The sequence below is a fragment of the Lactuca serriola genome, chromosome 5, assembly GCF_051521515.1.
Source record: "Lactuca serriola cultivar US96UC23 chromosome 5, Lser_US96UC23_V15, whole genome shotgun sequence".
Lineage (NCBI taxonomy): Eukaryota > Viridiplantae > Streptophyta > Magnoliopsida > Asterales > Asteraceae > Lactuca > Lactuca serriola.
In genome coordinates, this window is record NC_136412.1 from 361,958,901 (window position 1) to 361,982,150 (window position 23,250).

The 23,250-nt window shown below is 39.4% G+C and overlaps 1 protein-coding gene, 1 long non-coding RNA gene and 1 other non-coding gene across 3 annotated transcripts; 1 reads left to right on the forward strand and 2 right to left on the reverse strand.

Annotated features, from left to right (window-relative positions):
- Window positions 1-15,419: 15,419 nt before the first annotated feature.
- On the reverse strand, window positions 15,420-16,726 carry LOC145052236 (uncharacterized). The gene is made up of 2 exons (XR_013684033.1): window positions 16,349-16,726; window positions 15,420-15,635 (listed from the first exon to the last, which is right to left on the reverse strand). It is a non-coding gene; the product is annotated as an uncharacterized LOC145052236 (long non-coding RNA).
- LOC145056223 (U6atac minor spliceosomal RNA) lies at window positions 16,557-16,683 on the forward strand. The gene has a single exon (XR_013685754.1). It is a non-coding gene; the product is annotated as a U6atac minor spliceosomal RNA (small nuclear RNA).
- Window positions 16,727-17,141: 415 nt separating the features above from the next.
- LOC145055719 (Zinc finger C-x8-C-x5-C-x3-H type family protein) lies at window positions 17,142-19,673 on the reverse strand. Its single transcript, XM_079004103.1, has 7 exons — window positions 19,333-19,673; window positions 19,021-19,175; window positions 18,728-18,799; window positions 18,526-18,645; window positions 18,118-18,441; window positions 17,711-18,022; window positions 17,142-17,625 (listed from the first exon to the last, which is right to left on the reverse strand). Exons 1-7 carry the CDS (start codon window positions 19,430-19,432, stop codon window positions 17,374-17,376), a joined length of 1,335 nt encoding a protein of 444 aa, XP_078860229.1. The 5' UTR covers window positions 19,433-19,673; the 3' UTR covers window positions 17,142-17,373.
- Window positions 19,674-23,250: the final 3,577 nt, after the last annotated feature.

Consider the following 23,250-nt stretch of genomic DNA (forward strand, 5'->3'; position numbering starts at 1 on the left):
ACACCCATAAATTTCAAGCCAATTTAAAACTTTTTAAAACATTCAAAAACCCATAGTTATTACAAATTGTTTTCAAAATAGTTTCATGTCAGAGTATCCCAGAAATCAAATCGTAAAAATGCGAGGAGGTGCACGATCACGCCTTCGCCTTCCCGCGATCATCTGAAGTACCAGAAACAAAATCCAAAATTGTAAGCCTGAAGTTTAGTGAGTTCCTCCAAAATACCAACGACATACAACATAACCATATCATAGCAAATAAACAACATGCATATAGAGTCTACTAATCACTGGATTGCCCTCACCGGTCTTACAGTCTATATGACCGACTCTCAGAACCTTCAGCATGTCTGGTCCGCCTACCCAGGCCTTCATCCTGTCTAGACCGTTCTTCGGGCCTTCGGCCTGACTGATATGCCCTACCGGGCATGCAGTCTATCCAGGCCGCCCTGGGTATGTTGGCCTACAGCACGAAGCAGGTCTGCCTCAGCCCACCCTCAAACACAATCAACACATAGATATCAATGCTAGCATATACAACCAGTCAAACCGATCTAACAAATCACTAATCATAGCATTATCCTATATACCAGGATACCGACCTAATAGGTCACTAACATAGCATCATCCTATATACCAGAATACCGACCTAACAGGTCACTAAGCATATCATCATGCAATAAACCCATATATAAATCCAAAAAGGGTCGGCATTGGTGCCTTCGACCCTGTTAGTATAGTGAGGACAACTCACCTCACAATGTCGATCGGAACTGAAATATCAAACTCCCGAAACACGGCTCCAAACACCAACACCTATAGCAACCAATAATCCACTTCCATAAATATCCAAATTACCAAAATACCCCTAAAAGTCAAATTGGTCAACCCTTGGTCAAAGTCAAAGTCAACGGTCAAGATCAACAGTCCATGCTGACCCAACTCGTCGACTATAACCACTGACTCGTCGAGTTTCCTTCAAAACTCAAAGAATCGTGAAAACCCTAGTTGACTTTTTGAGTTTCCAGACAACTCGTCGAGTCCATGTAGTGTCCAAAATGTCGGGAAAACCCTAACCAACTCATCGAGTCATCTCTCTAACTCGCATAGTCCATGCAAAACCAAAAACGTGAAATTTTCATCCGACTCGTCGAGTTGACCATGCAACTATTGGGTTTTATGTACTTTAACATTCCTACGGTGCACATACAACCCTAATGCTTTGGATCTAAGTTTTCTCTAATTATACACACAATATTGGTTTCCAAAGCACGAAGCCTAACTAGTATGCAATTTGACATAAACAACATAATAAAACTAGTTAGAAGATTACCTCTTGATGTAGCTAGTAAGACTTGGCCTTTCAAGAGCTTAGCACCCCAATTATTGTGCCTCAAAAAAGTCACAAACACCAATAAACATCTAGATGGATATGAGAGAGGCTAAGGAGACTCAAAACCGATTTCTCTTCTTATAATACAAGTAATAGTAAGTCCAGCCGATTGTAGGCTTGTAAATATATATATATATATATATATATATATATATATATATATATATATATATATATATATATGTGTGTGTGTGTGTGTGTGTGTGTGTAGAATATCAAGGATCATGTGTAACCCTAATCCATACACATTAGCCCATATCCATCCATCTTATTTGGATAAATACTTCATGGATTAACCAATAAGCCCATCATAAATCAAACCATGGATCATTAATCCAACTCATATGTATCAATTTAATTAGTCTCTTTTGATCACTAAATTAATTCTTGATCAATACTAATTAAATAATATGATTCCTCAATTAATATATTATACATATAATACATTATAAATCATAAATAACCTCTTACTCAAATATCCATCTATCAAATTGTTCTGGTGAAGGCAACCCGAAATGGATCATGCTGCTATCGGGTCAGGTACATACAAATTATAGTTATGGGCTTAGACACCTAATCCAACAACAAATCATCGAGTCCCTTTAGTCCTTTTCTTATTCAGACACTTTTAAGCAAAACCAAGGCTCCAAATTGTAGATCTAGCCTCCTAGGGCATGGCTACCACGTAAAGTTGCAAACTTTACGTGCATGCAAAGCCTTAAATGCCAAAACCAAGCTAAGGAAGAGGTTTAAGCCAAAGAGAAGGGCCAAAGCTTGATAAATTCAATAACTTTATGACTATGAGGCTTACAGGAGTCCGGATCTGAAGTTACAACTTCATATCATGCTCAATACTAGAAATGACACACAAATATGCCAAAAATGGCCTTAAACCCTTGAATAAGGAGATCTAACACTAGAATGATCAAGGTAACGACTTGTTACCTTCAAATGGAAGCCAAGACAGAGTATGTACTGGATCTACAAGCTTCTCCTTGATCCAAGCTCTTGAGTCTTCAAGTTTCTTTCACAAAAACCACCTTCTAAGCTTTTACACACACAAAATGAGGAGTAATACATGATTAGGGTTTTCTGAGGTTGAGGGGACGATAAGAGAGGCAAAGGGTGGCTAATGAGCCTTTAAATAGGGTCCAAAACCTTGGAAATTAGGGTTTCACATTCCAGCTCCAACTCGTCGAGTTGGGTCCTCCAACTCGTTGAATAGGTCCCTTATGTCACGCGGCCATATCCTTTTCTACACGACGAGTTGGGGCATCCAACTCATCGAGTAGGCCTTCAAATATGAATATAAAGCTATAAAATTTATACTTGGGAATCGGGGTGTTACAAAAAAAAGTCAGGCAAACAACCTCAATCACGATGGAGACGGTCAACGTTTTAAGCACGGTAAAGGGAAGTACAACTGGACGACCAACAAGACTTACTACTCACAATAATGTTCAAAACATTGCCACCTTTGTTGCAACAACAACTTACGAACACCCTAGCAAGACATCAAAACACGCATCCATACATGCCATTTCCACCACCATTCTTGTATGCACACTATCAAGCATATTGCACGCCTCAACACTAGCAAACATACGCCCGTCAACCTCCAGAAGGACAATCATTGCCTTAGAAACAAACCACATTGGTGGTCCATAACAGAAGCAACAATACAAATGGAGATGCAAATACTAGATGGGTCCTACAGTTCGACAATTCACCTTTAGTAAGAAGTATAAGAGAATATGAACTACCAATCAAAGAAAATACACCATAAATTAGAAAATCTGACGGAACAGGAGATCTAGATGACCACATAGAAAATACAGATGGACAATGGATGCTTACTACTTGGACAAAAAAATATTGGTGCATTTTCTTTCCAACCACCGTATCCGGAGCGGCCCGTTGGTTTTATGTTTTTTTTTATCTTGGGAGACTCTGTTTTTTAATAATGTTTTTGGAAAGAATGGTTATGTAAACACTTCTTTTTACTAAATGGGTTGTTTTGAAAAGTTTAAATTTGTTGTGATTTTTGAGATGTTACAAGTTGGTATTAGAGCCTTGGTTTAAGCAAATTTGAGGAATATCTGTGTGAATCCAGAATCAAACTAAGGAACTGTAAAAGTTTTAAAATGATTTTTTTTAAATTGTTTCAAAAGTAACCAAGGAAGGACGTGATGTGTATGATCAACTGGAGCCAATAAGTATACCCCAAGTTACCACACAGGTATTTGTTATTATGTTTATGATAGAACAACATTCTAGTGATAGGCTCGGGATCTTCAGGAATTTGCATGATAGAATTGCCTGATTATATGATGCTTGATAGCCTAGGATTATTCTTCAATGAAATTCACAACATTAATGTAGTTGCTTAGTATATGCATCAAAATTATACATAACTAAGATTTTATAGCCTGAGAATGTTTGATTTTGCCCTATTTCTTGTTCCTTTTCTGGTTGTGGGCTTAAGGTAGAATCAAGTATTCGACTGTCTATAGGATTCAGTGTTATGTATGATTAGCATACATGAGTGCTGCAGGGTTGGTGGAAGTTTCAAGGATGAGTTATGTGGGGTCATTCGAAAAGTTGAGGAATATCTAGCCTTTCTCTAGGGAGTGAGAATAGGATTTATGATTATTCTAGTGTGCGCTGTTAGGGTTGTTGTGGTGATCTCTTGAGACAAATACAGGTAGCTGCGGAAGTTAGTATGGGCTCGTACTACTGGAAGCACAGGACACCCGTACGCGTAGCAGGGAAGTCACAACCCCTAGGGTTTTGTTGTGGAATGGTTCATGTGGTATGATATACACCTCATCTGATATTTTCTGGTTTATTTTCAGTGTGGTGGTTACAAGGCGATTTTAGTCAGGATCTGGATCAGGAGCAAGAGCGGGTGATCAGGATTGGCCAGGATTGTCTGAGTAGCAAGTTAGGGAGATGATTCATGCTGAGGTTGTTTCTATTGTTTGGGGCCAGATATCAAAGTTGTTTGGTTCTATCAATACCGCCAAGATAGAGTTCTTTGATGACCGATATGTTGCACTTTCTAAGGTTGCTGCTACTATGGGGATTAGAGGGGGAGAGCTTTCTAGTATCGGGACTTCAAAAATATGAATCCCCCGATATTTGATGGGGTTTAGTATCCGATCATTACCATAAGGTGGTTGTCTCACGTTAAGGATGTTTCTTTACTTGCTCCTACCCGATTGACCAGAAGGTCAAGTGCGCTCTAAACCTTCTTCGGTCTGGAGAGGAGGATTGGTGGACGTTGGTTACTAGTTCATACACTCCATAACAGAGAGTTGTTGTATCATGGGATTAGTTTTCTGATATGTTACGCTCGAGATATGTCCCTTTGGTTGAGAGAGAGAGAGAGAGAGATTAGCCCGGGAGTATTTGGACCTAAGGCAGGGGACGGAGTCTGGACCGAGATCACCAAGATGTTTACTGCGAGAGTGTTGTTTTTCCTTGAGTTTGCTACTTCTGAGCAAGCTCAGATGACCCTGTACTAGAGCATGCTCAAGACGGACATCTGCTAGTGTGTGTCTACTCAGTGTTATAGTACACTTGCGGAGTTACAGGATGCCGCTAGGCGGCAGGAGATTGAGTTGGAGCTCTAGACAGAGGAGCAAAGAGAGCAAAGGCAGACTCCGGTGCAATCGCAGCCTGCGGTGAAACAGTTCAAGGTCGCTGATGTGAGATTTGGGAGTCAGAAGGGTCGCACTTGTGGCAAGTGCGGCAAGGTTCATGAGGGTCCTTGTTGATCTACTTCCAGATGCCAAAAATGTGGCAACGAGGGGCACTTTGCGATGGATTGTCACCAGCCAGCCCCGATACCGAACACCAGGATTTGCTACCCTTGTGATCAGGTCCATCTTGTAAAGGTCAACTGTCCATTGCTCGCCGCCAAGTCGGCATAAGGCCTGACGCCCACCACCCTGAGGATCACCGATGAGCGCCAAGGTAGGGCGGAACCCCCGAGGGTTTGGGGTCGTGCTTTTCAGCTCACTGCCGAGGAGGCCAGGGCAGCGCAATACATTGTAACAGTTATGTTTGTATTTATTGTTATGTCGATTAACTTATGGTATTCTTATGTTTATGTTTCTAATAGGTACATTCTTAGCGAACTCTTTGCATGCTCTTGTGTTATTTGACTCGTGCGCGAGTGGGTCCTTCGTGTCTCGATCTTTTAGTATGGATTTTGGTATGACCCATAGTGAGTTGGAGTGTCCGTTTCAGGTTTCTATCGCCAACGATCATGGGGTTTCTGAGTATACCATGGTTGTGTATTGAGGATCTTTGGGGTCACTTATCCGATAGATATGATTTCGATCCCCATGAGGGATGTGTGTGTGATAGAGGGGATGGATTGTTGAGCAGGTTTGGTGTTATGATCGATTGCGAGGGTCAGCGAGTGATAGTTCGAACCCCAAGTGGGGAGAACTAGTTATCTACGGAGAGGGTACAGGGGTTGGATCAGGGTTTTGTTCGGCGGCTAGGGCTCGGCAGTATATTCACTATGGGTGTATAAGTTACCTTGCCTATGTAGTTGATACTCGGGTAGGAGAGGAGGTCTCAGTTTCAGATGTGCCGGTTGTCAGGGAGTTTGTTGATGTATTTCCGAAGGAGTTACCCATTGTGCCTCCCGAGAAGCAGGTTGAGTTCAGGATTGACCTAGTGCCATGTGCAGCTCCGATTGCCAAGGCGTCGTACTGCTTGGCACCACCTGAGATGTAAGAGTTGGCCTCTCAGCTTCAAGAGCTGTTAAGCAAGCAATTCATCAGACCGAGCAGTTCGCCGTGAGGAACGCTGATACTGTTCGTCAAGAAGAATGATGGTTTACGCCGGATGTGCAATGATTACCAGGAGTTTAACAAGTTGACGGTGAAGAACCATTATCCCCTTCCGCGGATTGACGACCTCTTTGATCATTTGTAGGGTGCATCTTGGTTTTCCAAGATCGACTTGAGGTAGGGGTATCATCAAGTGAGGGCGAGAGAGGAGGACGTGGAGAAGACCACGTTTCGGACTCGTTACAGGCATTTCGAGTTCGTGGTGATGCCATTTAGGCTTAACAATGCGCCTGTAGTGTTTATGGATTTGATGAATCGGGTATGCAGGTCAATGCTCGATCGATCAATTATTGTGTTCATTGATGATACCTTTGTGTATTCCAAAACCAGAAAGCAGCACGAGGAGCACCTTCGAGAGCTTTTGGGAGTGTTGAGGCAAGAACGGTTATATGCAAAGTTCTTGAAGTGTGAGTTTTGTTTACGAGATGTCTAGTTCTTGGGACATCCCATTAACCAAAATGGGATTTTGTTCAATCTGGCTAAGATCGAGGCCTTGATGCAGTGCGATGTTCTGAAATCTCGCTCATAGATCAGGAGTTTATTAGGTTTGGCGGGATATTATCGGAGATTTATCCAGATTTCTCTAAGATTTTTGTACCCCTCACTCGTCTGAAGAGAAAGGGAGTTGATTTCCGATGGGGCCCTGAGCAGCATACGGCATTTCAGACGCTGCGACAGAGGTTATGTGAGGCCCCGGTATTGACCCTTTCGGAGGGTGTTGAAGATTTCGTGGTATTTTGTGATGAATTCATCATTGGTTTGGGGGCAGTTCTTATGTAGAAGGGACAAGTGATTGCGTATGCTTCTCGGCAGATGAAGTCGCATGAGGCACGATATCCTACTCATTACCTGGAGTTGGGGGCAGTAGTTTTTGCCCTCAAGATTTGGAGACATTATCTATATGGGGTCTGTTGTACCGTTTACACTGATCACAAGAGTTTGCGATATCTTACTGACTAGCCGAACCTGAACATGAGGCAGCACAGGTGGCTTGACGTAGTCAAGGATTATAACTGCGAGATCATTTACCATCTGGGTAAAGCAAATGTAGTTGCGGATACTTTGAGCTGCAAGTCGGCGGGATCTTCAGCTGGAGAGATGTGTATGAGGATATCCATTGATTCCCCAATTTTGGATTTGATCAGAGGGGCACAGGCAGAAGGAGCCAGGAAGGAGAACTGGAAGCAGGAGAGGATCAGGGGAGAGATTGACAGGTTTGTCACCGATAGTCGGGGATTGTTGACCCAATGTGGTCAGGTTTGGGTTCCAATTTCTGATGGGATCAGACGGATGGTTTTTGAGGAGGCTCATAAGACTCGCTTTTCGATACACCTGGGTGCCACCAAGATGTATTGGGATTTGAGACTGAGTTACTGGTGGCCGTGTATGAAGAGGGAGATAGTCTAGTATGTTAAGATGTGCTTAACCTGTAGGATGGTCAAGGTCGAGCATCAGAGACCACATGTCAATCTGCAACCTTTAGAGGTTCCCATGTGGAAGGGGGAACAGATCACCATGGATTTTATCACCTAGTTATTGAAGACCGCCAAGGGATTTGATGTTATATGGGTCATCGTGGATCGATTGACCAAGAGAGCCCACTTTTTGGCCCTCCGGGAGAGCTCCTTGGCCAAAAAGTTGGCTGATGTGTATGTTCGGGAGATTATTGCTCGTCATGGGGTTCCGGTCTCTATTGTATCAGACCGAGATGTTCGGTTTACTTCCCGATTCTGACAAAAGTTCCACGAGGAACTCGGCACGAGGATATATTCCAGCTCTGCTTATCATCCACAAACCGACGATCAGAGTTAGCGAACCATCCAGAAACTTGAGGATATGTTGTGGGCTTAGGTCATACATTTTGGTGGGAGTTGGTATTCCTACATACCCCTTGTAGAGTTTTCCTACAACAACAGCTACCACTCCAGCATTGATGCCCCGCCTTTTGAGCTCTTGTATGATCTGAGATTTTGACCCCAGTGTGTTGGGGAGAGGTTGTCACAGAGTCATGGGAAGGTCTGACATAGTCTTTAGACTACAAAGCTTATTCACCAGATCAGACAAAGACTGCAGATAGCTCAGAGTCGGCAGAAGAGTTACCCTGACTAGCGCTGATCGGAGTTGGAATTTCAGGTCGGTAATATGGTTCTACTAAATGTCTCACCCTGGAAGGGTATAATATGCTTCAGAAATAGGGGAAAATTGGGTCCCGGTATATTTTAAATTGAAGTTTTATTCATTTACTTGAATCAAAATAAATAAAAATATTAGAAAAACTATAAATAACTAAAATATTATATATATATATATATATATATATATATATATATATATATATATATATATAATTTCAAATTTTCAAAATTACACAAATGCTCCTTGAGGTTTGTAGTATATTGCAAATTTGGTACAAGGGTAAAATACTCGTTTTCATTAAAATCTAATAGCTGAAAAGTTAGATTTAACAGCATGAGGACCTTTCATGTAATTTTGCATACCACAGGGACCACCGACGTGACATTTTCCTTGAAAGTCTCAAAGTGAGATATTTTGCAAATCACACAGACCAATTATGAAATTTTGTCTAAATTATATTTCCAAATCCTTTTTTTCTCCTGGTAAGGTATGATTATGTTAGCCCATTTGATTTAAGCCTAATAAAACCAATACATTTGCATCGTGATGTCACGGTTTCAAGTTCAACACTAGTTTTGTAACATCCCAAATCCAGAGTAAAAATTTTCATTTTTAAAAAAAAAAAAAAAAACCCTTTAATAATCCATAAACCGTACAAAAACATTGTTTTCAAGCACATAGTCAAATTAGAGTATCCTGAAATCCTAAATCAACCAAATATCCAAGGATGATGTGCACATTCACACCTTTGTCTTGCCCCGATCATCTAATGTACTTGAAACCATAAAATCAAATTGTAAGCCAAAGCTTAGTGAGTTCCCCCAAGGTACCATACACAACCAAAACAATATACATAATGCATTATGGGTCCACAGTCTCCTGACTGGATTACCCTGGCCCACAGCCTCCCGGTTGGATTGCCACTCTGGACCATATTATCTCGATCGGATTGCTACTGGCCCATAATCTCCCGATTGAATTACTACTCTGGCCCACAATCTCCCAATTAGATTGCCATTGGGTTTGTTGTCCGACAGCACAAAGCAATACAGCCTCAACCCAAACCACACTATGTCGACATATGCAACAGATAAATATATAACAACAAACAGAAAAACATGAAGATCTCATCAAATCACTACAGTATAGCAACATTCTAAACCAGGATACATAATCTACTAGGTCAACATTACAGTGAAGAAAACCCACATCACAGTCAGAAAAGATAGTTGGACAAAATATTGCTTCGAACATTGCCTCTACTGATCACCTATACAAATAATTGGGCCTTAAACTCCAACTACTACTCAGATTACCCAAAATGCCCTTAGGTCAAACTTGGCCAGTCCCTAAGTCAAAGGTCAAAGCCAAAAAGTCAAAAAGTCAAGGGAAGTCAACATAGACTGAGTACGCTCAGTGTACTCAGCCACTATGCCCAGCGTAGTGCACCATTGGCCAGATTGTGGGGCATCAACCAGGTATGCACAGCGTACCATTCGGTACGCCCAGAGTACTCGGCAGATTCCCACTTCCTCTCATTAAGTGTTTATTCCTTAAAGACTTTTCATCCAAATTCAGATCTAAACCCAACACATCGTTCTAAGTCATAAAGTTTCCACATTTATGACTTTTCAAGGCTAGAAAAGACATCATAACTCTTGCATGGAAGAAATAGAAGGACCAAGATCACATTTTTTATGGTTCCTAAGAGATTCATAATGGATAAAGTTTCCAACTTTATCCAGTTGGACGGTACAAACTGTAACGCTCTAAAAATTTCAACCCAATTTAAACTTTTCAAAAACCACCCAGTTTCATTAAGTTATTACAAAAAGGTTTTTAATACATTTATTATCAGAGTATTCCCAGAACCATATCATAAAACAAGAACATGAGAAGCGGTACGATCACGCCTTTGCCTTGCCACGGTCTCCTGAAGTACCTGAAACATTTAAACCACAACTGTAAGCTCGAAAGCTTAGTGAGATACCCCCAAAATACCAACCACATATACCATACACATAACATGCCATATCATAACAGAACACAGAACAGTCATGCACTTCGGGTCTACTGTGTGACTGGTCCGCCCTACCGGGCCTCAATCCACCTAGTCCACCCTCCGAGTCTAGCCATATACATCGAGTCCACAGTGTGATTGGTCCGCCCGCACCGGGCCTCTAATCCACCTGGTCCACTCTCTGAGTCTACAGTATGACTGGTCCGCCTGCACCGGGCCTTCAGTCGGCCTGGTCCACTCTCCGAGCCTCGGCACGTCTGGTCCGCCCTCTTGGAGCCTACAGCCTATCTGGACCGCTAGTTGGGCCTTCGGGATAACCGGTCTGCCCTGGGTATGTTGGCCTATAGCACAAAGCAGGACCCACCTCAACCCAACCCCAATCCAACAACCATGTGCACATAAACATTCAATCATATAACAATTCACATCCAAATCAAACCGATCTAGCTGATCACATATCATAACATCATCCTAACCAGGATACCGACATAACCGGTCACTAGCATAGCATCATCCTATATACCAGGATACCGACCTTAACCAGTTCTCTAACATATACCACCCTAACTACCAGGATGCAAACATAGCAAAGCAACAACATAACAACGATACCCGGATTACAATCCGATAAAGGGCCGGCCTTGGTGCCGTAGACCCTGTCAATATAGTGAGGATAACTCACCTCGCAACTGCTGACTGAAAAGACAAGACCGAGCTGCTCCGACCACTGACACGATCTCAATCACCAGCCAACACCAAACCACTGAACTTAAAATAATTCCAACAATTACCAAAATACCCCTGGAAGTCAACTGGTCAACACTTCGTCAAAGTCAAAGTCAACCTCCTAACTGACTCTACTCGTCAAGTCAACCCGCTGACTCGTCGAGTCCCCATGCTCTGAAACTCCCATAACACGACTCAACTCGCCGAGTCGCCCCAAGACTCGCCGAGTCCCACAACTCTGAGTCTATCCATACTCAACTCACTGAGTCATCCCTTGACTCACCGATTCACAACTTAACCAGAAAAAGGTTAGGACCTCACGACCAGACTCGCCGAGTCCAAGGCTATCTTCAACCAACTCGCCGAGTTGTTCTTCCAACTCGTCGAGTTGTTGCCTGTCTTCATGCAACTCGCCGAGTACACCCATGTGACTCGGTCTTGTCTTTCCAAGCCATGCAGGGTCTCCAATCCATAGATCTACTCTTATACAAGCCATCCATCATGTAAAGTGGCAAACTTTATGTGAATCCAAGGAGATCTAAGCATAATACACTCTAGGTCTAGGGTTTGGGACTAAAAGGCTTCATCAACAGCTCTTGAACAGGGACTTTATGCTCTTTTGGATCATCACTACTCTAGATCTGAGGTAGCAACCTCAGATCCAACCTCCAAACTCAAGATATCACTAGATAAATTCCCAAAAATCCCACAAATGATAGATCTAGATGGGTAACAGCTCAAGCAACGAATCCTTACCTCCAAAGAAGACTCCAACAGAAGAATAAGCCAAAACCTTGCAAAGCCCCTTGCTCCAAGCCTCTTAGCCTTCAAAGATCTCTTCCACAAACACTGCTTCAAGGTCCAAATGCTCTCTAATTCACTCACAAACCCGTATTAGGGTTTCTGGACTTCAAGGGAGAGTAAGGAGGCTGGGGAGAGGGTATTATGTCCTTTATATAAGGCTCAACCCCCGGAATTAGGGTTTTCTCCACACAGCACCAACTCGTCGAGTCCAGCCACCGACTCGCCGAGTTGGCCACTTAACACACGACCAGAATCGCGACCCTACTCGCCGAGTCCACCCATGGACTCGCCGAGTTGACCATTCACATTTGTACTTTGAACCCTGAACTTGCACTCCTGAACTCGGGATGTTACACAAACAAACAAGATCTAGTTTTTAAGTCTCAAAAATGACCAAAATGCATCTTTCTTAACTTAATCCATTAAGTCCAAGTCTCCGCCCTTCAGATCTGAATCAATATGATGTTTAGATGGATAAAGTTTCCAACTTTATCCATAACAAGGTCACAAACTTTCAATATCTAAACTTTATGCAATTAACAAGATCTATGAAACTAATGAGAAAGTTTGAGGCTTTTTACTCACAATGGTCCAAAAATGATGTGATCTTGTTGGATCTATGCTTGAATCCTTCTTCCATACACTTTGCCACCACCTTGTTCTTCAAGATTCCACCTTCTAATGGAGAAATAAGCTCATAAATTATACCACGGCTCAAAATAAGTGAGATGAGGCTAGGGTTTCGAGTCAGAGACTTAAGAGGGTGGAGACTCATGATAGGAAGGACCCCCTAGGGGTTAGAGACCTTAAATATGGCTCAAAACCCTGAAATTAGCGTTTTTACACTGCGGAATTACGTCATGTGTAACTTTGGGTACGTCCTACGTACTCCACTAAAAACACATCCCACCCTCAGCATGTACGCCCTGCATACTCCCTTGTATACGCGTTGCGTACTACCAGACACCCTTTGCCTAACTTCAAACAGCCATAACTTCTTGTTTCAACTCCGTTTTTGATGATCTTTATATACACAAAAAGGTATCGACGAGCCCCACCACTCTATCTAGTTACTTATGACTAAAAACATCTCGAACTAAAATCTGTAATTTATGCAAGAAGCCTAAAACATTACCTTTCCCATTTTATTCCTTAGCTTACAACGAACAATCCAAGGTTTAAATTACTTATCCAACACCAACAACATCCAATAGAGTCTAAACTCCATTCCCTTAAAACCCAAGGCCTTACATGGTCGAATTACGATCCACAAACCATGAATTAAGAAACGTCCCAAAACAAGATATCACAACTTCTTGCATGTGTAACGTACCGAGGTCCCATATTACGTATGACAATTGGTTTAACCTTGTCATGGGTTCATCAGGGAAGCGACAATAGCCCCTACCCCCCCCCCCTCATGACCAGTTGTGTCTAACCTGCTATTGTCCCCTTCATTGTCAAACTCTTCAGTGACTTGGCCAAACAACGACTAGACTAATAACGTCATTAATTTAGACGGGGCCCTTTTGAATAAGGGTGGCAATTGATGACACATCATAATAAAAATACACACCACGAAATGAAATTTGGACGAAAATGAAATTTGAATTCATGTTCGTGTTATGTTTGTGTTAAGTGTAAAAAACACGATATCGCGTTGTGTCGTATTTGTGATCGTGTTCAAAATTCAACACGATTTAGCATTTTTTTGACATGTTTTTTCGCTTTTGTCGTGTTATGTATGATTAAATATTAGTTAAATAAACTAATTGTTATATTATGTTATCTTTGTCATGTCGTGTCGTGTTTGTCATTTTTTAATTGGTACATTTTTGTGTTAGTTAAAAAAACACGACTTCGTGTGGTGTCGTATCAGAAGAAAAAAAAATAAAAAATAAAAAATAAAAAATAAAAAAAAACGACATGATGGCTCATTTTGTCACCCCTACTTTTGAACCTAATGACAAACTAATCTAGTGGCATGGTCTTCGTCTTCTCGGTCAACACGTTCATTAGATATTTGCCCATGACAATGGGCTATATAACGAAGAGGGCCTTGACCCTTAAGTATTGGGTGCTTGTAGTGACTAGTGAGTGATTGTACATATCGATACCATTAACATAAAAACATATTAAATTGTGTTGAAAAAATTGATATGAATGGTCTTTATAGTTGTAAAATCTAGTTGACCAATTATCATGGTGATTTAGTCAGTTTAAATTATCATTGCTAGGAGACAAATTTTATCTTAATCCGGAACATAAGCAACTATTCATTTTCACCGTTTTGTTTGGATCTTGTTTTGGGTTCTTAGTGAGATTCCACATGCGGAACTATTCATGTTCTCGAGTTTTATCCCATTGATGATTCATTGATGCCTTGTTCTCGAGTTACAATTAAGGAAAGGGAAGGTAAAGAAATCGATGAAAAAATAATGGAAAAAGAATTGATTAGGTGTGTTCTAAAGTTGGAAAGAAATTTATGTTATCATGTTGAAAAAAAAACATTTTTTTTTATATTTTTGCCCTTCATTTGTTAATAAAACATTAAACAATATTCTAAGTGTTACAAAATGGACTTTGGCATAGCAGTATCATAGGGATAGGAACCCTTTAGCATAAGTTGAGGGTTTATATCTTGCTTCGGATAAAATGTGTAGATTTAAGACTAAAATAGTAGGTGTATGTAAGGTATATAATAATAACTAAAGTTGTATGCAATGTGTTGATTATTAGAAAAAAGATAAAGCACAAGTATTTCTTTGTTTCTGTGTAGATTTGATCTTGAATTTTAATATTAAACCTTCTTTCGTCTTTTTCATTGTTCTTCTTAGTTGTGGGTTTGTTCTATTTGATCTTCAAAAAAAATCTGGGTTACTTGCAGAAAGAGTGGGTTTCATAGGCTGAAGATGACTATATTCGATTGTATTGATGTTTAAATGTGTTTTGATATTCCTTTTCTTAAATCCATAATATCAATGTTTATGATTATGTTTGGAATTCATTTTGGCTGATTTGAATTGGTTTTAAGCTTCATCTTCTTGAATCAATAAAAATTTATTCATCGTCTTCTCAGCTTATTTAACCAAAAAATTAAACACAAAGAAATCAGATGAATCAAAATAAATAACCTACATAATTTATTGGATGTTCTTTGCAGTCTTTTGTACCTGACAGAACCTACTCCAACTTTTTGCTAAACACAAAGACCAAATTTGCACCATTACTGATTTACCATAATAGAAATCTTTTGAAATGTCATCATACAAATATCAATATTTCATGATCTTATTAATTAGTAGGTCATTAATTGGTTTACTAGCAAGCATACAAAGAAATGCAAAAAAGGTTTTCTGTCAAATCTTGTATTTCATGCATGTGGGCCGGGTTATGGCTTTGACAAGAGTGGGATGCAAAATTGGAAGAAAGGTTATGTCTTGCCTAAGATATAGCTAGGTAGATCTCAACATTCAACAACAAGCCTAATCATTTAACTGCTAAAGAAGTCGAAGAGCATGATGTTTAATGGAAGCTGCAAATAATTTGCTTCATCTAAGAACTACATCTTAATTAATGATGGAATAAAAAATGTAATATTTTACCTAACAACTAGATAGATACATGCCTTCATTTGTGTCATCCACTTCTCAAAGCATTTCAACCAGGAGTTGTGTCCACATGGAGTCTGCAAGATGACTGTAATTAACATATATATATATATATATATATATATATATATATATATATATATATATATATATATATATATATATATATATATATATATATATATTCTAATCTAATTGTCATATAACAAAATGTATCAATTAATCCAGAATATGTATGACATTACTTCTTATTCTTTTGAATAATAATTAACAGATCATGAATGGAGAATCCTTAGCTACATGAGATCACAATCTCAGTTAATAAACAGGATCGAGTTTATAATCTTCATCATCATCTGTACCACTTTAATTTGAAGCAACAACATAAATTTGGAAAATTTATAACTTCTCAAAACGTTGATCTCAAACTGTTTTCACCATGAACATTAGTCATGGCAACAACTATCACGTCATCATTTTTGGTCAGAAGATTACTGATATATGAAGTCTCACTTTCCTAATGAGACACAATGATCGCCATTTGTACAAATTTAGGCTTGTTCAAACTTTCAAATCCATCTACAAAATTGTCCTTTAAAAAAATCAGAAAAGAAAAAAACACAATAACACCAGTACGTTTCTATCGTCTATCAATATAATGCAGCAGTCAATAATTTCAAACTTAAATCATCTATGATGTACAAAATAGCAATCGATAAATGCAAATTCCGAACTCAAAGAATGAAATAAGGGTTCTTCATCGCTCAAAAAAAAATACAGAGAATTATACCTTTAGTTGCTGGAATAAGGATCAGTAAGGAGTAGCATCATCTTCAAATCGATGACTCTTCGGTAGAAACGAGAAAATCGCTAGAAAATATGGCAAATCGACTAACGAAACTTGATATTCTAGATAAATACATTTGAAGAAGCGTCCCACATCGGATTTGTGATAAAATAAAAAGGGATTTATTAAGTAAACTGGAAGACAATATGACGTGTTCGTAAGAAGGAGAGATGGTTGGCATCTCCCCTGACAGGGACGGGAACAGCCTTCGGGCTTACCTGTTACCACACATCCGGTTAAGGCTACCCACTTCGGTGGATCTATAACCCAATTTTTTTTTCCCCCAATTCTACTTTACTAAATAATCTTTTTGCTTTTATATACAACTCTTCTTTTTAACTTTACCTTTATATAACCGGTTTTTTATTTCTTCTTTTGAACTTTACTAGTAACTAAATTAATTTTGTTTGGTTCTGATGTAACCAGTAGAATATAATATTTGCTTTCCAACTTAATAAAAAAAATATTTCATTTTTAGATTGAATTGGAACTATATTTTAAAATTAGATCGAATATTATTTTTGGTTAATTCAATTTTTGCTTACTTTATTAAATAAAATAATATATTTTCGTCATTTCCTCAAGAAAATAAATAACGTACATTAGAATATACACCAAGAATTACGTATTTTAAGTTGATCGAATTTGAGATGGTTAACTAATTTCAAAAATGGAACCCAATCCCCACTACCAAATTGGGAAATTATTAAACACAGTTTAAAAGTAAGAAAAATGGTTAGTTAACTTAACAGCCTTCTGTCTCATCCTTTTATTCCCAGATCAGATTCAATGCAACCAAAAGTGTCATAAATTCAAAATTACACAGCAGCATCAATATTTGCTATACAGATAATAATAATAATAATAATAATATAAATAAACACACTTCACCACATATATCTTACTTACTATACGTAACACCTGACAAATGTAGCAAGTGGAATAATCTAAATCCACCAGCAGCACCACTACCTTGTCTGAGGAGACGTTTGACCGGAAATCTGAACTTCAGGTGAAGACCCAGTCTGGGTCTGACCCTGAGTAAACATGGTGTCCATTTTGGACCTTTCTGAGAATGATATGGAGGCTGGAATCGTAGGAATTGGTAATTCTGATGGACCACCATAGGTGACTGCACCTGGAAGCGGATGATCAAATTTACAGGTGCGCCCGAACTTACAGTGTCCGTTTTGCATGTAGAAATTGCAAGCCTCCACCCCCTGTTCATCCACATCCACAAAAGAGTTTGTTTGAGTAATTTGTTGTTTTTAGTTAATAATTTATTTTTATACAAGAAGCTTTTACCGGACGCAAAGGGAGACCAATGGGGCTGAGCATACAGTTTGCCTGAGATAAGACCCAGTCAGGTGGATGATGATACTTGCAAGAGGCTCCAAACTTACAATCACCCGTTTTCATGTAGTACTGACATTCAGGTTGACCAGGTCTTTCCGGAAACACCCTTTCAGTTTGACTAGGGCCAGGTGACGGTGGTGGTAAAGGACGGAAATGTCCTCCAGCTCCTGCTCCTGCTCCTGCAAAAGAAGAATTGATTCCATAGACAGAAGCAGGCTGAGGTTGAGGAGCACCCGGAGACAGGACCGGGCTTACACGTCCCTGCATCTCGTAAACTATTGACACTATAAGAAGAAGTAGAAATAGAAAATGAAGAAAACACAGTTTTATACTCCAATAATTATATTGTTTCTTACCGAGTAAGGACTCCAATTAGGGGGTAAAGGAAGCATGCCAGGGGAAAGTAAGATTGGACCATAAGCAGCTGCTGGGGCGTAAGAACCAGGAACTAATGGAGGCCTTGCACTTGCAACCCGATAACCACCTCCTGGGCCCCCCACAAACTGTTGTTGTTGTTGTTGTTGTTGTTCAGGTGAAGTTGACTGCACAGTCGAATAAAATGGACGTGCAGATGCCGATGCTGACATGGATTCGCCAGTGGGTTGAGGATGATGGAATTTACAAGTTATACCAAATTTGCACTGCCCCGTTTTCAAATAGTAGGAGCATTCTTTCTCTTCCTGTTTTCATTAAAAAAACAAAAATTAAGGTAGGAAGCTTTGGAAGAAGAAGAAAGAATTTAGCATGAGAAAAGAAATAGTTACTGGTCGTAATGGATATCCATAAGTATTTAGTGGCACGTTGCTTAATGATCCACCTGCATGTCTTGGATGGTGAAACTTGCAGGATGCACCAAACTTACAGGTGCCTGTTCTTAAATAATACTACAAATAAACAGATGGAACGCTATCAATAAAAAGAAAAACAGATCCAAATTTCAGTGTATGTATGTGCAAGTTTGAGTACCTGGCATGGAGGCTCTCCTGGCCGCTCTGGGTAAGCTCCTCCCCCTCCTACGCTTCTTGCAGCTCCTCCAGCCTAAAACCATATCACAGCTCAAAGTTACAGTCCATGGAGGAATAGAGTTAGATGCAATGCTTCATAATGCATGTTACTTGCTTTTTTACCCTGTTTGTCTTTTGTTCAAGACACATCGCTTTCGTGGTTAATAATACATCATGTTTGAAAAAAGAATATGCACTTTATCATTAACAGGACATGATAATTGATTATAAAACAAACAAGTAGGGAGGGGTTACCGAGCTACTACGATCTGGAGGATGATTATATCTGCACTTGCTACCATATCCACATGTCCCAGTTCTCATATAGTAAGCACAATCCGCCGTTCCAGGTCGCTCCGGATAAAACTCTCCTCCTCTTCCACCCCACAACCCCAACCGCCTCATCGATTCTACATACATTCCCCAAATCAAATTACCAATGGAAACAAAAAATCAATCAAACACACAGACAGACAAAAAAAGTTCGTACATTGTTCAAAACCCTAAAAAAAACTTCTAACAATGTCAAAATTGGAACTGTAAAATGCTAAGCTGTGGAAGCATTACCTTCGAGTCCCGTCTCCGTCCCCGGCTGTATCCATTCGGGTTGTTGGGTATGATCCGTCTGTGACCCGTTTCTCCCCGTGCTCCGTCCGTACAGCTCCATTTTATTTTAGGTTTTCGAGTTCCTATTTACAACAGCTCACGAAGATTTCAACGGAATCAACTCACAATCGAAGCCACACACACTCCCAGCGACTAATGCTCGCTGATTTGTTTAAATGATCGAGGAACTGGAGCTCGATCAAGTGGTGATTTTGCTGGTTGTATGCTCTGACTGCATCAACTTTATTTGAAGGGCTTCGATTCTATGCATTTGCAAGTGCAACTTTATTTGTTTGATTTTGTTTGGTGGAAAAAGAAAAACAAGATGAGTAACCGACACTGCTGTTTGGGTAATTACGAAACAACCCTTGTGGCTGCCTTTACTGTTTTGGTGTTGGTGCGGCAGTAAAGATGTGTGGTTTCACAGGGCAATTCCGTCATTTGCATTAGGTTATGGAGTTCTAATTATTGGATGTATGAATATGAAGTAAATTCCTCTCATATGTTTGCCCCAAAATAAAATATACTACTTTCTATCCGTTTTCCGAAAACTTCATTGCATATATACGGTAAAAACACTAACACGGAGTATTTTCTTTCGGTGAGTATCTATATTTTTCATAAAAATTATGACACATTTAAAATTTTTACTTATTTTAGATCAAATTTTGTTCATTTTGTCAAGCTAAAACTTTTATATCTGATTTAATTATAAAGTTGTGATATAATGCTATAACTTAAATATAAGAACCCATGGGAATAATTACTACCTCAAAATGGCAGGTACAATATCATCAAATGACCATATTTTATACTATAACTATCTATTTCGTAAACAACTATCTTTGTAAAATTCTGTTAATTATGTGGAATTAATAAACCAACCAATATATGCTCTCTCTTCGGAATATGCCATTGAGTTAGATGTTCAAACATGTAATGTGACCAATGATGTATGGTTGGATATCTATATCCTATGTAACAAAAAAAGAATTTTGTTGAGTTATCAAAAACATCATATTTCAAGGCCAGGTTACATGTCTAAGTCGATGTTATTTACAAAAAAACAACCTCTGGTAAGTAGTCGTTTTTCGATGTGTCATTCGATTGGGGAAGCCCTTGAGTGGGTTGCGTTTACAAGTTCTTCTAGAGGCTATATTGGGTTGTTCATATGTCATTCAATTTATTGTGCATTTAAATTGTATTATAACCGCATATGTTGTTAAGGTGTCTACTCATTAATCTAGGATGGCAGTTGTTTGTATAAATGACATATGGGATGTATCAATTGTAGATATAATTTTTGTGTTAGATATAACCGTTGGAACTCTTGTGGTTTTTTGAGATGGGTTCACAATATCAGTTGATTAGTGACTTGAATGTTCATACCGATGGATTGAAGTTCAAAGGAAGTGTTGTTTGTTTATGGAAGCAACATGTTTACTTGAATTTATATGAATTGAACAGCATTGATATAATTTTAATGAATGAGAATGTATCAATCTACCATGGATAAGTTTTTTCCTTTGGTTTGCATTGGTATAGTTCTTTTCTTCGTTTGTTTGTATGATAATTTCATGGAAACCGTATCTCAACTACCATCAAGAAGGCTTTAATTCGCAAGTTTGAAAGAATTGTTGAAGGAGGGAACCGTGTATGCTTTTTCTAATTTCTTTGTTGGTGATAACCTTTCCCGCTTGAAAACTACATATCACATATTTAAACTAAATTTTCATAAAAACATGTATGTTAAGGTCGTGACATATGGCTTCCCCTGTAGTGTGAGCCCTATTTAAACACATTAACCTCCATAAATCATTTATATTCTCATCCTCCATCTCTCCAAACGACTCCCTTGAAACCCTAATCCCATATTTGTGCCTTGTAAGCTAAAAGTGTGTTTTGGGTGCTTTTGAAGGAAGAATAAGTTGGTAGTGTTGCTTGCAAAGCTTCAAGCATTGTAGATATGGAATTTGCACCTCCCAAGCATTCTCCAGGAGGTATAAAATTCTTAACTTGGTGAATGATTTGTTAAATCTTGTTAGTCCTTAGTTTTATGTTCTTTTGTCCAATATTCTTGATCTAGTTGAGTATGAGCTACTCCAGACCTCATGAGTGGCATTTTCAGACGTTTTTGTATAACACTCCAAAAATCACAATAAATTTAAAATTTTCAAAACCAACCATAAATCAATATTGTTTACAAAAAGAGTCATTGTTTCAAAAACATTATTTCAAATCAGAGTTTTCCCCAAGACCCGGAGACATAAAACAGGAAGTTGCATAAGATCACATATTTGCCTTCCCACGATCCTTTAAAGTACATGAAACGATAAACTAAAACAGTAAGCCAAAGCTTAATGAGCTCCCCCAAAGTACTAGCACACCACATAACAAACAAGCATACAATATGAGCATCTAGTCTGATTGGACCGCCTCACAGGGCTTACAGCCTATTTGGACCGCTCTACGAGCCTTCAGAATGACTGGACCACCTCGCATGGCCTACAGCCTATCCGGACCGCTCCATGGGTCATCGGCCTGACTGGACCGCCTCACAGGGCCTTCAACCTATCCGATCATCCCCGGGTGTCTTGGCCTACAACACAAAGCAAGATCGCCTCAACCCAACACAACATGTCGACATATGCAACAAATAAACATAAACATAGAGCCAGCAAATACAGATAATCATACGGGTCTATTGAACAGTTACACTATCATATCACTATCCCGACCAAGATAAATAATCTAGTGGGTCGGCATTGGTGCATTCGACCCATGGGTACAATGAGGAAAACACACCTCTCATTTTGAATGCAAGTTGAATAAATCTTGGTCCTGAAAATTAGCTCAACGATCACCTAACCAAAACCAAGGACCTAATCTCAATTAATCAACTCAAAATACCTAAACTACCTGTAACACCGTAAATTTCCAAACAAAATTTTCATTTAAAAATCACAATAATTTCATTAACACAGTCACAAAAACCCCCAAATATCGAGTTATCAAAAACACATGTTCATAAATTGTTTAAAACACAATCCATGATCCTCCAAAACATATCTCCAATTCATGTATGTACAATCAAGTCAGTTCATTCTCGTGATCCTGAGAAGTACCTGAAACACGTATTTAACGACCCAAAAATTACGACTAAAAATTTTCTTTAAAACATTACTAAAACCATATTTATAAAATTTCCTTTAACTTATTGCAGCAATCTGCAAAGGTTAAAAATCAAACCGACTTTTTATAAATGTTGTAGCCGTTTGGTCCCCCTCTTCAGCTACAGAGAGTTGCAGAGGTGGTCCGCAGACTTCAGGCATTTTCGTTTCGAAAAAACAAACAACACCTAAGAGTTACCTTGTGTGACTATCTAGGTGTGGTGTAGCACTTGTCTTAACTATCAAGGAGAGCAGTAACAATTGATTATCATCTGAGAGGTGAGTTCCTTCACTGTACTCATGAGTCGAAGGCACCAATGTCGGCCCACTGGTTTATGTTTGTAGGATGATAGTTGTCTTTGTGACACTTACTGTTATGCCTGTATGTGCTTGTTGTCTTTGTGACTCTTGTATGTGTATGTATTTTTAGATATATATTTGTGGGCGGGGCCCGTATGAGATTTGGGGTGGGGCCCGTTATGCTGAGGGTGAGGCCCGTATGCAATTTGGGCGGGGCCCGTTATGCTATGGGTGGGGCTTATTTATATGTATGTCGTATTTTAGGAAAACTCACTAAGCTTTGTGCTTACAGCTTTATGTTATTGTTACAGGTACTTCCAATTCGAAAAGGGAGGCCTGACATGATCACACCGCTTCCACCAGCATTCCGCATTTTATGACATGCTTTGTATTCTGATCACTATTTTAT

Coding starts and splice junctions, on each gene's coding strand:
- LOC145055719 (XM_079004103.1), bottom strand. CDS start 19,432: ATGGAGCTGTACGGACGGAGCACGGGGAGAAACGGGTCACAGACGGAT. Junction 18,023..18,117: donor CTAATTGGAGTCCTTACTCG/GTAAGAAACAAT, acceptor TACGAGATGCAG/GGACGTGTAAGCCCGGTCCT. Junction 17,626..17,710: donor TTGGTCTCCCTTTGCGTCCG/GTAAAAGCTTCT, acceptor GTGGATGAACAG/GGGGTGGAGGCTTGCAATTT.